The sequence below is a fragment of the Mustela lutreola genome, chromosome 8, assembly GCF_030435805.1.
Source record: "Mustela lutreola isolate mMusLut2 chromosome 8, mMusLut2.pri, whole genome shotgun sequence".
In the NCBI taxonomy this organism is placed as follows: domain Eukaryota; kingdom Metazoa; phylum Chordata; class Mammalia; order Carnivora; family Mustelidae; genus Mustela; species Mustela lutreola.
This window is the reverse complement of record NC_081297.1, coordinates 57,181,234-57,196,914: the sequence shown is the minus strand read 5'-3', so window position 1 is coordinate 57,196,914 and position 15,681 is coordinate 57,181,234. Positions and strand designations below refer to the sequence as shown.

Sequence of the window (15,681 nt, the reverse complement as noted above, 5' to 3'; positions counted from 1 at the left end):
TATGAATATTACATTAGACTTTGTGACATCTTTGTGACTTGTAAAAAGCAAGCTAGAACAAGGTTAAGGACTTGATATACCTGATGTATTACAGACTGGTTGTATATGTACATTTTATTTTGATCTGGAAATAGACTAGGCACACGTACCTTTCATATCATTGGGTTAGGCCAGTTCCTTCAGGTGTGTAGTATTGCCAGTATTTATTGTTTGGTGAGTCAAAAGTATTTCTGTAATGAAAAAAAGTTCTATAATGAACAGAGGAGCAGAATCTTTTCATGACTTTGAGTCTTAGTAAGACCAGATCCCCAGTATTCTTTGGGTATTCTGGGTGTTCCTTGATCAGGTACTGTGAGGGTGGAAAAGACGAGTGCTGGTGTTTCCTGATTTCCTGTGGGTTTATTTGATTTATTTCTGGCTAATATGAAATTGGGTCAAATGATGACTATATGGCAAATGATGAGGTAGGGTAAAACAGACTATTGGCTGGCGTTCTCTTTTCCTGTCTTTTCTCTGTCTGAAAAAGCCATATTGTGGCAGAGCCAGATACACTTCTCTTTGAGCCACGGAGATCCAACAATGCTGCTATTCTGGCTCACTTTGCAGTTCCTTCCCAGCCTGTATACTCTCCTGAACAGAGATGATGCACCAGCTAAGCTGAATAGTGGAGGCGTTGGGTAATGCAGAATAACACTCAGTGGGGGCTGAGTTGTGTTCCACACCTATTCTCCCCAAGCCGCTGGCTGTCATGTTCTGACTTCAGCTGCTTAACCCTTAAAGATCCCTCTATCACCCTGAGAAGTTATTAAGCCCTTTGCTGTGTGTTTCCTGGTACATATGAGGTATTGCCACACTGACATGTACCCACAAACTGGTGACATGGTTGGTTATTACTTGGGTTGCAGGCATGGGCTTGTGCTCCTTAAAACCAATGTGTCTAAAGGGGTCTGCCCACCACAGAACCGCCGATATACTTCAGTTGAGGGCTGTGGCTCTAGTTGGTTTCTGTAAGCACCAGTCTTTATAAGAGATTTTCCTCTAGCGTATTTGAGTCTTAGTTCAAATACCTTTGTTCCTTAAATGTTCTACACTGACTAGACATTACGAGTTGCCTGGGAACTTAGAACTGTTCTTATTCCAGAAGGAGAGAAACAGAGGATATAAGGTCATGTAAAAGGCAGCTTTATGTGTTTACTCAGCTGTTTGCACTGGTTTGGATTCTTTTAGTATTTGGGTTTTCTGTACCTTGGTTCTGCTAAATGAAAAGCAAAGTGATATCACAGAGGGAGTGGTGAAATAAGACTGAGACTCAGTTTCTGAGTGTCAGAGAATAACACGTCCCCTGTTCGACCTCATAGAGTTGTCAGGAAGATCAAATGAAATCATTAAGTGTGAAAGGATTTAAGACACTATTAAAGTTTAGACAAATTGATAGAGAACAGAATTCTGTGTTAAATTGCGTCTTGAGGATTTTTGCACAGTGAGAAGGTTTTTTATTCAGTTTTAAAGAAAGCAGAATTTCTCAAGAGCTTCTGACACAAATCTTCCACCCAAGCCTTCAAGGTAGAATGGTTGGTTCATCATTCAGGGTCCCAAAAGGAAATAGATGGCATATCCAAATTGAGTAATTTGAGAAAGATTAATAAAGAGACTATTTACAAAGGGGTTTAAGGAAACCAGTGAGAGAGAGCAGAGTATTCTATGGCCAGCAATTACAGAGCCTATATTACCTCATTACCTCTAGATCTAATAAAGGAAAATACTGAGAGAGATTATCTCAGGATCTGAGAGTAGCTGTATGGAAAGTACTGTGGGCTTCAGTAGTACGCAGCCAAATCATGGTGCTTTGGCAGGAGCTAGGGAAATAAATACTCTGATCTCATTCTCCATCTACTCTTTGATCTGCTACTGGTGTACATCTGGTTAGCCAAATCCAGCTGGAAGCCAGAAGGCAAGGGAACCTGTGCATGTACTCTATATGGTCAGCTTCCTGGTACACAAGCAAGTTTGGTAAGAGTGGTGAGTAGAGGGACGCCTGGCTGACTCAGTTGGTTGAGCAGCTACCTTCGGCTCAGGTCATGATCCCGGCGTCCTGGGATCGAGTCCCGCATCGGGCTCCTTGCTCGGCGGGGAGCCTGCTTCTCCCTCTGCCTCTGCCTGCCATTCTGTCTGCCTGTGCTCGCTCTCTCTCCCTCTTCTCTCTGATAAATAAATAAAATCTTAAAAAAAAAAAAAAAAAGAATGGTGAGTAGATCTGGAAAGGCAAATGGATTCCTGGGCAGCATGCTGTAGTATATGCTTAACTGTGGATTCTGTAGTTACTGTGGCTGAGGGTTTTTAAATATCAGTCGTATACTTGAGACCCAATCTGAGCACCACCTTATATTATGTATAAACATAAATAACTCCCTGGAGGCCGTATGGTTTGTGCACTTTACTGTTACCATCTTGGTATTCAAGGGATCCAGGAAACAGATTGCTGTTATAATGGTGAGAGCCATGAAAGAGGAGGAGGAGATGAGCTGGAGATGGTGTCAGGTTTACTTGAGTTAAGAGGAAATAGTAGAAAGTGCTGAGTCAGCTTTTAAAACCAGCTATGGTAGACACATGGTATGTGTTCTCTGGTTCAGGCTCTGCATTTTCCAGAAATGCCTTTTTGTTTTGTTTTGCTGTTAATATTGTTAATGTTTATTTTTCTAGAAAAGGGGGAATGTAGGAAATATCCCTCTTTTTTTAAGCTTTTTAAAATTAATACGTATTATTTGTTTCAAGGGTAGAGGTCTGTGATTCATCAGTCTTACACAATCCACAGCATATCACAACACATCACAACCATAGCACATACCCTCCCCAGTGTCCATCACCCAGCCGTGCTTTCCCTCCCATGCTCCTTCCCTCCTACAACCCTCAGTTTGTTTCCTGAGATTAGGAGTCTCTTATGGTTTGTCTTTTTCTCTGGATGGTCTTGTTTCATTTTTCCCTCCCTTCCCCTATGATTCTCTGTCTTGTTTCTCATATTCCTCATATCAGTGAGAGCATATGATTATTGTCTTTCTCTGATTGACTTATTTCGCTTAGCGTAGTACCCTCTAGATCCATCCATGTCATTGCAAATGGCAAGATTTGGGTTTTTTTATGGCTGTTTAATATTCCATTGTATATATATACACCACAACTTCTTTACCATTCATCTGTTGATGGACATCTAGGCTCTTTCCATACTTTGGGTGTTGTGGACATTGCTGCTATAAACATTGGGGTGTATGTGCCCCTTTTGGATCACTACATTTGTATCTTTAGGGTAAATACCCAGTAGTCAGTTGCTGGGTCATAGGGTAGCTCTATTTTCAACTTTTTGAGGAACCTCCATACTGTTTTCCAGAGTGGCTGCACCAGCTTGCATTCCCACCAACAGTGTAGAAGGATTCTCTTTTCTCCGTATCCTTGCCAACACCTGTTGTTTCCTGACTTGTTAATTTTAGCCATTCTGACTGGTGTGAGGTGGTATCTCACTGTGGTTTTGATTTGTATTTCCCTGATGCTGAGTGATGCTGAGCACTTTTTCATGTGTTGATCATCTGGATATGTCTTCTTTGAAAAATGTCTCTTCATGTCTTCTGCCCACTTCTTGATTGGAAAAGCTCTTTTTTTTTTTTTTTAAATAAAGTAATCTCCACACCCGACATGGGATTTGAACTCACAATGCTGAGATCAAAAGTCACATGGTCTTTCAACTGATCCAGCCAGACAGAAGTATCCCTTTCTTGCTCTGATATGATTAATGGTTGTTTTATATTTCTACTTGAATTTCAAGAAAATATAGTAGTCTTAGAACTTTTCTATCTAGAAATGAAGTAGGCTGATGCCAACCTAAGCTGAATTCTGTGCTAGTTCATGCTAGCCTGTGGCTGTCTAATATCTTAAGATGTTTTTAGTGGTTGGAATGCCCTCTTCTCCCCACCCATTACTATCACATTTTTTAAAAAGATATTATTTATTTATTTGACAGAGAGAGACACAGCAAGAGAGGGAACACAAGCAAGGGGAGTGGGAGAGGGAGAGGTGGGCTTCCTGCCAAGCAGGAGCCTGATTTGGGACTTGATCCCAGCACTCTGGGATCATGACCTGAGCCAAACGCAGATGATTAAACAACTGAGCCACCCAAGCTCCCACTAATCTACTTTCCTTTTTTTTTTTTTAAGGTTTTTTTTTTTTTTTTTTTTTTTTTTTTAATTTGACAGGTGGAGATCACAAGTAAGCAGAGAGGCAGGCAGAGAGAGAGGAGGGGAAGCAGGCTCCCTGCTGAGCAGAGAGCCCGATGCAGGGCTCGATCCCAGGACTCTGAGATCATGAAGGCAGAGGCTTCAACCCACTGAGCCACCCAGGCGCCCCTAATCTACTTTCTATCTCTATAGACTTTGCCTGTTCTAGACATTTCATGTGAATTCAGTCATACAATATGTGCTCTTTTGTGCCTGACTTCTTTCACTGTGTGTTTTGAAGTTTCATCAGTGTTATTCCCACACTGCTGGTGGGAACATAAAATGATAACATCTGGTTTGAATAGTAGCTGAATAGTAATTTTCTGTATGAATATACAACACTTCATCCATTCATCAGTTGATAGATATTTGGATTGATTCCACTTTGGGCTATTATAAATAGCCAAAAGAAATTTGTACAGGTTTTGTGTGGGCATAGGTTTTTAGTTCTCCTGGGTCCATCCTTAGGAGTGGAATTGCTGGGTCATATGATAACTGTGTTTAACAATTTTAGGAACTGTCAAACTGTTTTTCAAACCAGATGTTATCATTTTATGGTCCCACCAGCAGTGTAGAAGGATTCCAGATTCTTCACATTCTTGCCAGCCTTGTTATTTTTAATTATAGATAACATCCAGGTTACCTTTGGTTAAAACCATAATGTTTTTATTATACCCATCCTAGTGGTTATGAAGTGGTAACTCATTCTGATTTTGATTTGCCTTTCCCTATGGCTCTCCATTAAAAGGTTAATATCCTATACATCCTTCAAGATATAGCCGTTTTTTTTGAGAAACCTTTCTCTCAGGAATTAAGAGTCTTTTCTTTTGTACACTTATACAGATTTGCTTGGATCCCCATTAGCACACTTATTTCATTCTGGTAGTTATCTAGATTGTAAGCTCTGGTTTGTGAATTCCTTAATGGCTCCTTGTGGGTGTGTGTTTGAATTTATTATGAAATATTTCACTCCTACTCTCGCATTTGTGAGTCCCCATCGCGTCACATAGGGCTTGCACATAGTTGGTGTTAAGACATTTTTTTTAAAGATTTTATTTATTTATTTGACAGACAAGAGATTACAAGAAGGCAGAGAGACAGGCTCCCTGCCAAGCAGAAAGCCCAATGCGGGGCTCCACCCCAGGACTCTGGGATCATGACTGGAGCCGAAGGCAGAGGCTTTAACCCACCAAGCCACCCAGGTGCCCCGGTATTCAGACATTTACTGAATGACTCAAATAGTGCAAAGGGTCTCATGAGTGATTATTAAGAGGTCTGTTATTTCTCAGGGAAAGTGGGCTTTCTCTTGTTAGGATGTATTATAATGAAACCAGGGGAATAATGTATTTTAGACAAAAATGTTCAGATATGGGGACACCTGGCTGGCTCAGTCAGGAGAGCATGTGGCTCTTGATCTTGGATTCGTGAGTCCAAGACCCATGTGTGGAGTAACATTTACTTAAAAAGAAAAGAAAAGGATTTTTTTGAAAAGTTCATATATGGGGGTGCTGGGTAGCTCAGTCGTTAAGCGTCTGCCTTCGGCTCAGGTCATGATCCCAGGGTCCTGGGATCAAGCCCCACATCATGTTCCCTCCTTGGTGGGAAGCCTACTTCTCCCTCTCCAATTCCCCCTGATTGTGTTCCCTCTCTCGCTGTCTCTCTCTCTGTCAAATAAATAAATAAAATCTTAAAAAAAAATAAGTTCAGATGTGTTGTATGTCCAAGAGACCACTGGCTCCAGGAATATGTTGCCTAGATCATCCATATTCATGTTGCAATAGGAATTTTGATGTCAGGCCACTGGATATTATATTTGTGAGATTGTTTTTAGGGGTTTATTAAAATGATACACAATTAGCAAATTCCCTGAGTTTGTTTTAGCAAATATATTTCATGCCTGTATACTATATACCAGGAATTTAACTAGCTCGGAAATAGACGTGGGATGGGGTTTTCTCCTGCCCTGATGGTAATAAATAAAGCTAAGGGCCCAGGATGGGGATGACCTTGATGGCAAATGAATGGATCCAGGATTTTTGAGTTTTATTAAACCATGCAAAATGAACACTTGATCAGAATCTAATTTTCAGAATAAAGGTAATGTTTTATTACATTATAATTTAATTAATAAGTAGCTTATGTGACTGGATCATTCTTTTAAGGAGCTGATGAAAACTTAGTGATTGGAAAGTTGGCATTGTATCATCTCTACCTTTACGCTCTCTTGAAGGAGAACAAGAGAAAGAACACTGTCGTGTCTCCTAGTTTCCTCTAACTCAGCAAGACAGGAAACATAAAATTCCTGCTGCAGCAAGAAGGGAGTTTGATTTTTTTTCTTCTGGATGGAGATGAAGGAGTTACACATTTCTGTATCTGGATCCTACCAGTCCTTTTCCTGGTATTTATCCCCAGGTATTCTTCTGGGATGTATCACAGTGTATTTTCTGCACATCGTTTAAACACTCCCCCACCAATCTTTAGGCTTTTTCCTATGTCCCTTCATGTCTCATATCTCCTAATAGTCTTACCACCTCTGGTCTCCCACCTCTCTGAACCAGCTTTGATGATGTAGCTGAGATCCGTGGCATCCTTTCTCTGTTCATAAACCCACTCATGTTTCCCATTCATTTCCAGAATTAAATCTCCTTCCGAAGAACACTGATACCTGTACTCTTCTACTGGATAACTTTACATATCCCTTTGATCCATAATATGCTATCATCCTTTATTTCTGAAGGCAGATTTAATAATCTCAGGCATCTAAGATTCTAGGCCGAATGTGAGGGCCCTTGTTTAGAGAGTTCACATCTTGGAATTACCGGGCATTGGACAGTTCCAAGTCCTGTTCTCTCTCTCTCTCTCTCTTTTTAAGATTTTATTTATTTATTTGAGAGGGAGAGAGCATGCATTTGTGTACATGTGAGCAAGGAAAGGGCAAAGAGAAAGGGAGAAGACTCCACACTGAGCAGGAAGCCCGACACGGGCCTGGATCCCAGGACCCAGAGATCATGACCTGAGCTGAAGGCAGATACTTAACCAACTAAGCCACCCACGTGCCCCTCCCAGTCCTGTTCTCAGTGGCCACTAATCCAAATGACTTCAGGGGTTCCACCTACATGAATATGAGCCAAGGTTATACATAAAATCCTGCCAGTTTTTCTTTTTCTTCTAGGAGCAAAACAAAGCTACACGTCATTCAAAGGAATGTAGTTAACTGATAGATGCTATAATAGATTTCTGTCCCTTCCTGAAAAGAACCTCATGTAGTAATAACTCAGCCATTTCCTCTTCTCTAATAACCCTATCTGTGTTCCTTACATGAAAATGACATTTTTTAGGACAAAGTGATGAAAAGCATATTAGCTTTAAGATTTAGAGTCTGCTTTGGTTTATGAAATCTACCATAATACAGGATGATTAAAAGAATATCTTGCTCTTCAATTTCTAGCCTTAGGCCCTGGCAGAGGACCAGTGACCTCAGAGAACCATTTCGGTAGGCGCTAAGAAAGACAATACTTCCCTATCCTTCCCTCCCCCCATAAGAATATCTCATTTCTCTGTACCATTGTGCATACTCCTCTTTTCTCTCTTACCTACATAGATAAACATGGATTTTTAGTTTACATTTGTTATTATGTCTGTCCAAATATTTTCTTTTGTGAAGCCAGATAGGCTTTACTTAGGGGCTTCCTTGATTGATTGATTGATTGATTAATACTCTTTCTCCTTGGAGCCAAACCTATGTGGCATTTGCAGAAGCTACATAGGAATATCAAGAGATAGAAGGGGTTATTTTGAATCATATCTTTTTTCCTAGGAATTTTTCTGGCCTTGCAATAAGTTTATTATCAACTAAGTTAATTTTTAAGTTAATAGCTAAGACCTTAGTATTAAAGCCAAGGTTATAGCTATGTAGCAAACCAGTAATGTCTTTTCAGTATATCTCTTTCCTCAGTAAAGCTTGTGTTCTTGTTTGGACAGTCCTGGCGTCTTTGATACTTTTTCTTAGAGATGTTCTCTCACACTGGGAAAGGGGCTAGATAAACTCAGGCAAATGGTCTCATGCTACTGGAGATGCTTTTTCTGCCACTGTTGTAGTTCATGTCATCATGATCATTTGTCATCATCATCATCACCCCAGGCCTAGAATCTCCTATTCAGGAGGAAAATTTTGGCTTTCTCAGCCAAGGGTAAATAATAGTAATTCCTTGGAGACAAGAAAAGACATATACTACTGAATGATCTTTAGCAGTAATCTTCTTATTCTGACCTTGGGAACAATCATGATTAGAATACAGGTCACAGTTTTGAATGTACTTTAAATCAGGTGGTACAATTAGGATAGTAATGATAATGGAGGGGGCCTGAGCCCTCTAGTATTTGCATTATTATTTTTAAAGATTTCATTTATTATTTGGCAGAGCGAGAGAGCACAAGCAGGGGGAGCAGTAGAAGGAGAGGGAGAAGCAGGCTCACTAGCAAGCCTGATGATATGGGGCTGGATCCCAGGACCCTGGGATCATGATCTGAGCCATCTGAGCCACCCAGGTGCCCCAGTATTTGATTGTTATTGTAGATCTAGTAATTCAATGGAGATTTCAATGTCATTTTTTAAAAGATTACTTATTTATTTATCTGAGATAGAGAAAGAGAGTGAGCATGAGTTGGGGGGAGGAGCAGAGGCTGAGGGAGAAGCAGACTCCCCTCTGAGCAGAGGTGGGGAGCCTGATCCTAGGAGCCTGAGATCATGACCTGAGCCAAAGACAGACGTTTGACAGACCGAGCCATCCATGCGCCCCTTCAGTGTCATTCTTAAAATGAGTACTGCCATTTCCAGAGCTGAATGTATGACTTGTAGGTTTATTTGCCCTATTTTTGTCTTGTCTAAAAGTTGCTTAAAAATACACACATGAGGGCGCCTGGGTGGCTCAGTGGGTTAAGCCACTGCCTAGGGCGCCTGGGTGGCTCAGTGGGTTAAGCCGCTGCCTTCGGCTCAGGTCATGATCTCAGGGTCCTGGGATCGAGTCCCGCATCGGGCTCTCTGCTCAGCAGGGAGCCTGTTTCCTCCTCTCTCTCTCTCTCTGCCTGCCTCTCTGCCTACTTGTGATCTCTCTCTGTCAAATAAATAAATAAAATCTTTAAAAAAATAAAATACACACATGACAGGGACGCCTGGGTGGCTCAGTTGGTTAAGCAGCTGCCTTTGGCTCAGGTCATGATCCCAGCGTCCTGGGATTGAGTCCCGCATCGGGCTCCTTGCTCCGCGGGGAGCCTGCTTCTCCCTCTGACTCTGCCTTCCACTCTATCTGCCTGTGCTCACTCTCGCTCACTCTTTCTCTGACAAATAAATTAAAAAAAAAAAAAATCTTAAAAAAAAAAATACACACATGACAAAAAAAAAAAAAATACACACATGCCCCATGCACCATCCTGCCCTTATTGACTGTATCACGTGACTGTCACCACCATCACATGGCTGATCATTATCACCACCGTCACATGGATTGTTCTATATGGGAAATCCTAGTACAAGTTCTGGCAAAGAGAAGGGGGACAGGGATGGGAACTGGAACTGGTGTGTGAGAGCCGTAGTAGATCAGGAGTCTTTGAGCCCTCTCAGAATATGGTCTTGGTTCTACTCTTTGCTGCAGTATAGGGCCAAGAGATAAAGTGTGTTTGTGCAAGTGGGTGCACATTTTTTATTGTGTATAGTGATAAGAAAATTCCTACTTCAACATATTTTAGCCCAAGCAAAGATTTTAAAGTTTGCTCAAGGTCAGGGGCATAAAATAGAAGAGGCATAATTCACATTAATTAAGATTTTTTGAGGGGGAAGATTTCCTCTCTTTGATATTCATGTTTCTCTTTTTCTTCTGTTAGTACTGCTTGTCCTCAACACCACCACCAAAGAGAGAGGGAGGAGAAACCTGGAGATGAAACTAGCATTGAGAGGGAAGTAATTCCAAATAGATTAATATTATAAATGCTTTGAGCCTAGGGAGAACTTGAATATGAGTGTGGTATAGTAAAATGCATTATATTATAGGTAACTATGCAGATTTAGAGTATTATGAACCCAATATAAATGTAAACACCAAAAGCCTGATTAGAATATAAGGATTTAAAATATCCATGAGGAATTGATCCATATTCCAGCCAACTTGGTATTTGCCTCTAATGGAAGTACCTTAAAAATGTAGCAGACTCTGGTTGTCTGTCCTGCTATCAGTAGTGAAAGATAAGGGATGCTTGGTCCCAAATCTTGGGTTTCCTTGACCATAATGTATCTATTGTTCACTCAGTTAAACTTTTCAAAATTTGTAACTTAGGACTAAATCCCTATTAGTATGGTAACAAATTTTAGTTTTTACCGGTAATTAGTATTTTTACATGGTCATTAGTATTTCATTTTATTTGTCTAAGTTTACAGAAATGTTTAAGCTCCTACAGGGATTTGGCATTTCTCATATTCTACAGTGTTTTGAATCATCTATGTTAAACTTATTTATACTTTCATGATTTGATAAAGTTTTATTATTTTGCCTTCATCATTTTTATATCTTTTAAGGTTTTTAAATTATTTATTTATTGGAGGGAGAGAGACGGAGATCGTGAAAGAGGAAAGGAACAGGAAGGAGAGGGAGAAGCAGGCTACCCACTGAGCAGGGAGCCTGATGAGGGACTCGATCCCGGGACTCCAGGATCATGACCTGAGCTGAAGGCAGTCGCTTAACCAACTGAGCCACCAGGTGCCCTTGTCATCATCATTTTTTAAAAAAATATTTTATTTATTTATTTGACAGAGATCACAAGTAGGCAGAGAGGCAGGCAGAGAGAGAGGAGGAAGCAGGCTCCCTGCAGAGCAGAGGGCCCGATGCGATGCCGGGCTCCACCCCAGGACCCTGGGATCATGACCTGAGCCGAAGACAGAAGCTTTAACCCACTGAGCCACCCAGGCGCCCCTCATCATCATCATTTTTAAATAGAACTTAGATTTTATTAGCCCTGTCTCATTACATAGGTTACTTAAGAGGCATACACTGTGTTCTCCAGTATCAGTAGGATAAAAGCATTCTACTATAACAAAGTGCCTTTTTCCAAAATCTTTAACAAGCGGATTTTGGCCTCTCTTTATTCATGAAAGAGAGGTAAGATAGTTACATGTGTTCTTATTCTATGGCAGAGAGGAATTCCTTTAGTTTGTTTTGGTTTTACTCTCTATTGAGTTCATTGCTGTTAAGTTTGGAATCATTCTTTCCAAGAAGCCAGGATCTTCCTCACTTTCTGGTATCTATAGGTATAATCTTCTGACCTTCTATTCCTCCTGTCTCTCTGCAGCCATATGTGTCATTGTCTCAGCAGATGGCACCACCTAGTCCCAGCAACAGTACCCCAAACAACAGCAGTGGGAGCAATGGAAATGACCAGTTGAGCAAAACCAACCTCTATATCCGGGGATTGCAACCAGGCACTACTGACCAGGACCTTGTCAAATTGTGCCAGTCGTAAGTTGGGGAACATGTGGGTAGGCTTCGAGGGCTAGTAAGGATTTGGTGATACTGGCTTCTTGCCAGATACTCATGTCCTGAAATGCAGTCCTATTTGTCACAAGATTTCTTAGCAGTCCCTCGTAAAGAAATTCTACCTGCTACGAATATATAAAACCTTTATATGTTACTCTGAGGGAAGTCAGGATGGGACTGGCCTTTGGAGCCTAGTGTGACTGTTTCCAGTGTGCTCCCAGAATTGATGGTCTTTGTGGAAAGAGTATTGTCCTTATGCCTCAAATAGCAATACTCAATGTCCTGGGACACCTGGGTAGCTCAGTCACTTAAGTGTCTGCCTTAGGCTTAGGTCATGATCCCAAGGGTCCTGGGATCAAGTCCCACATCAGGCTCCTAGTTCAGCAGAGAGCCTGCTTCCCCCTCTGCCTGCTGCTCCTTTCCCTTACTTGTGCTCTCTCTGATAAACAAACAAATAAATAAAATCTTTTAAAAAATGCTCAATGTCCCTAGAGATACTGATTAGAAGGCAGTAGGGATAGAAGAAAGTGGAACTAGCCAATTGAATTATATATTGAGGAGAGTTTCTGCTGATAGAGATAATCCCAGTGACCCGGAGGAGCTCTCGAATTAGTGGATAAAGGAGAAGGTGGAGAAAGAGGCTGTCGCTCAGCATCTCCCCGCTACAGACCTCTAGGGGTTCTTCACAGTAGATTTGAGTCATGAGGTAGAGAAACTTACTGTGGAATTAGTCCCATTGGGAATGGTGGAAAAATGGCAAGAGTCCAAAGATGCCAGCTCAGTTCCACTGGGTAGAAAAATGTGTGTGTGTGTTTCTTTTTTAAGATTTTATTTATTTGACAGAGAGACAATGAGAGAGGGAACACAAGCAGGGGTGGGCAGAGGGAGAAGCATGCTTCCCACTGAGCAGGAACGGGATTCAGGACTCAATCCCAGAACTCTGGGATCATGACCTGAACTGAAGGCAGCTGCCTAATGACTGAGCCTCCCAGGTGCCCCAGAAAAATACGTGTTTCGAATGATACATTTGGGGGGATGCTTAGAGGAAGAAGTCTGGGAGTGGGGAGGGAGAAAATTGAGTTTGGGTAAATGAATGGTGGAAAGAAATAGAAACCTTAGACTGTGTAATTACCATCTTTTAAAACTTTTTATTGATATGTAACAAACGTATAGAAAAGTGCACAAATCATGAATGTATATACAGCAATGATGTCTCAAAGTGAACAGACCCTCCTAAGAGTCCCTGGTAACCATATCAAGAAATAGAACATTACTAGCTCTTCTGAAGCCCACCTCTCAGTTTCTACCCCCTACACCCAAGCAATCTACCGTTTGGATTCTAAATAATTGGTTGGTGTGGTTTGCTTGTACTTCATGGAAAGACAGTGCTAGAGCATACATGCCCTTCTGTGTCTGGCTTCTTTTTGCTCAGTGTTATTTGTGAGATTCCTCTACATCATTGCACGTCACAAAATTTTGATTATTCTTACTGCTTTCTAGAATTCGGTCAGGTCACCTAAGCGGCTCAATCGTTAGGTGTGTTGGCATCCTGGGATCGAGCCCCAATCAGGCTCCTGGCTCAGCAGGAAGCCTGCTTCTCCCACTTTGTGTTCCCTCTCTCGATATGTCTCTCTCTGTCAAATAAATAAATAGAATCTTTTTAAAATTCCCTTAATAGGAATATACTATAGTTTATTTACCCATTCTGTTGCTGGACATTTTAATTGTTTCCAGTTTGTGACTATTGTCAATACGAATAATGCTGCCATGAACTTGTACATGGCTTCTCGTACAGATGTGTACACATTTGTGTTGGGTATATACTTAGGAATAAGATTGCTGAGTCACAGGATATCCATATGTTCAGCTTGTGTAGATACTACTAAATGATTTTCTGAAGTGGTCAAACTAATCCAGACTCCCACAACAGTATATGTAAATTCCAACTGTTCCAAATCCTGGAAAGGCAGAACATTCTGCCCCCCAAAATGTAGTTGTGGGAGTTATCAGAGGTATTTTATAAGTCCCTTATTCTTCTGAGGTTTGGTCCATGCAAATCACATGGACTTTGCTAGTGCTGGGCTGCACAGACTCCATCTCTAAACATTAGGCATTAGTGTAAAATTGGTTTCTTTACCTCAGCTCACCTTGCTAGAAAAGTATTTCAATGGAAGTGAGGGGACTTAGTCTAGGACTAGTAATTTTTGAGAGAAATGGGAATTGGCAGAAATGTTGGTTGATGAGGCAAAAGACTCTCATATGTGTCTAGTTCCTTGATTTCTTCACCCTGTGTTTCTTGTACTAAATATAATGGGCTACAAAAATTCTCTCACTCCATGAGACAGACAGAAACTCATTTCTACTTCACTATGCTTTTAGACTTTCATTTTGCTCTTCCCATCAGCTGCCTTACCTTTGAGTCTATCTGAAGAGATAAGAGTAGTCAAGGTCATGATATGGGCTAGAAACCAGTACCCCGATAGGGGACTACAGAGAAGTAGAAATGAGGCAGGGAAAGACTAGGTGGTAGATGAACTATGACAAAAAAGGAGACTGAGAAGAGAGAAAGCTGGAACCCTTATGGCTTCTCTTGAGCATCCTGGAACTGGAACCTCTCTAAGAAGGTTTTTTTTTTTTTTTTTTTTTTATCAGAGAGAGAGGGGGAGAGAGCGAGCACAGGCAGACAGAATGGCAGGCAGAGGCAGAGGGAGAAGCAGGCTCCCCGCCGAGCAAGGAGCCTGATGCGGGACTCGATCCCAGGACGCTGGGATCATGACCTGAGCCGAAGGCAGCGGCTTAACCAACTGAGCCACCCAGGCATCCCTCTAAGAAGGTTCTTACCATGCATAGAGGGACCTCCTGTTTGGGCCCAGTTGTGTCTCCAGGTTGGAGAGGAAGTGAATGTTGCTGGATGCTAAACTCTGCTGGGCAGGCCAGAGAGGCATGGATTCGGGGACTGGAACCCCTCATTCTCTGGAGGGGCTCCTTCCTCTGCGGAGGAAGCAGCAGCAACCCAGCTGTTGCCAGTTGCCATGGAAACTCTGGGCTCTAAGTCTCACCCTGCTCAGACCACATCAAGCTCCACCTTGGTGCCCCGGTAAGGGCAGCAGCATGCCTGTTCTCCCGCTGCTCTCATACCTCCTTTCTCTTGCCTACATCCGGGGAAGAATCCAAAAGGTGACCCTGGAGGGCTAGAGTCACCACATTGATCCCCACCACCTTTGTAATGTGTTTCTTTTTTTTTTTTTTTTTTAAGATTTTATATATTCATTTGATAGGCAGTGAGGCAGGCAGAGAGAGAGGAGGAAGCAGGCTCCCTGCTGAGCAGAGAGCCCAGTGCAGCGCTCTATGCAGGGCTCGATGCAGGGCTCGATTCGGGGTTCCATCGTAGGACCCTGAGATCATGACCTGAGCCAAAGGTGGAGGCCTAACCCACTGAGCCACCCAGGTGCCCCTCTTGTAATGTGTTTTTTCCCCAACCTCCAGACCACTGCTTGGCTTACTTAGCCTGTCTAATCTGTTGGGTGACAGAAACCCCACCAAAAAAGTCCATGAGAGGCTGCCAAGGAGCAAAACAAATATATCAATCATCATATGTTCTTTAAGGGTAAAAGGGGGAAAAAAACCCACAACACTTGTTTGGGGTATTGGTCTCGTATTCAGTCCCTGCCAGCTGTTTTCACTTAAATCCTGTACTTCTGATTCTATTAGTGATTTCTGTCCTGAATCTTTAATATTTTCACCTTCCTAGAGAAGAATGTAGAGACTTCTTTCTAGTGGAACGCCTCTAGTATAGTCTTGACCTGTGGTACTGCCCTGCTCAAGTTCGGGGAAATCCACATGACTCTGCTGCCAAAGTATACATTTCAGAAAGTTGACAAACATGATTCCTACAA

The 15,681-nt window shown here is 41.9% G+C and overlaps 1 protein-coding gene across 16 annotated transcripts in view; it reads left to right on the top strand.

Moving 5' to 3' along the window:
• The window catches only part of RBMS2 (RNA binding motif single stranded interacting protein 2), a 72,968-nt gene that overhangs the window by 38,215 nt on the left and 19,072 nt on the right, over window positions 1–15,681 (top strand). For 13 of the 16 annotated variants that reach the window (XR_009356656.1, XM_059184918.1, XM_059184926.1 and 10 more), the window contains one exon: window positions 11,601–11,767. The exons of 1 other annotated variant lie outside the window; for it this stretch is intronic. Coding sequence is in view for 13 of the 15 variants with exons in the window: in XM_059184918.1 (XP_059040901.1) it covers window positions 11,601–11,767 (167 nt within the window). In the remaining 2 variants the exon portion in view is untranslated. Of the gene's footprint in view, window positions 1–10,167; window positions 11,012–11,600; window positions 11,768–15,681 lie in introns of those variants that run through there. 2 more of the 16 variants (XM_059184924.1, XM_059184931.1) reach the window with 2 other exon arrangements.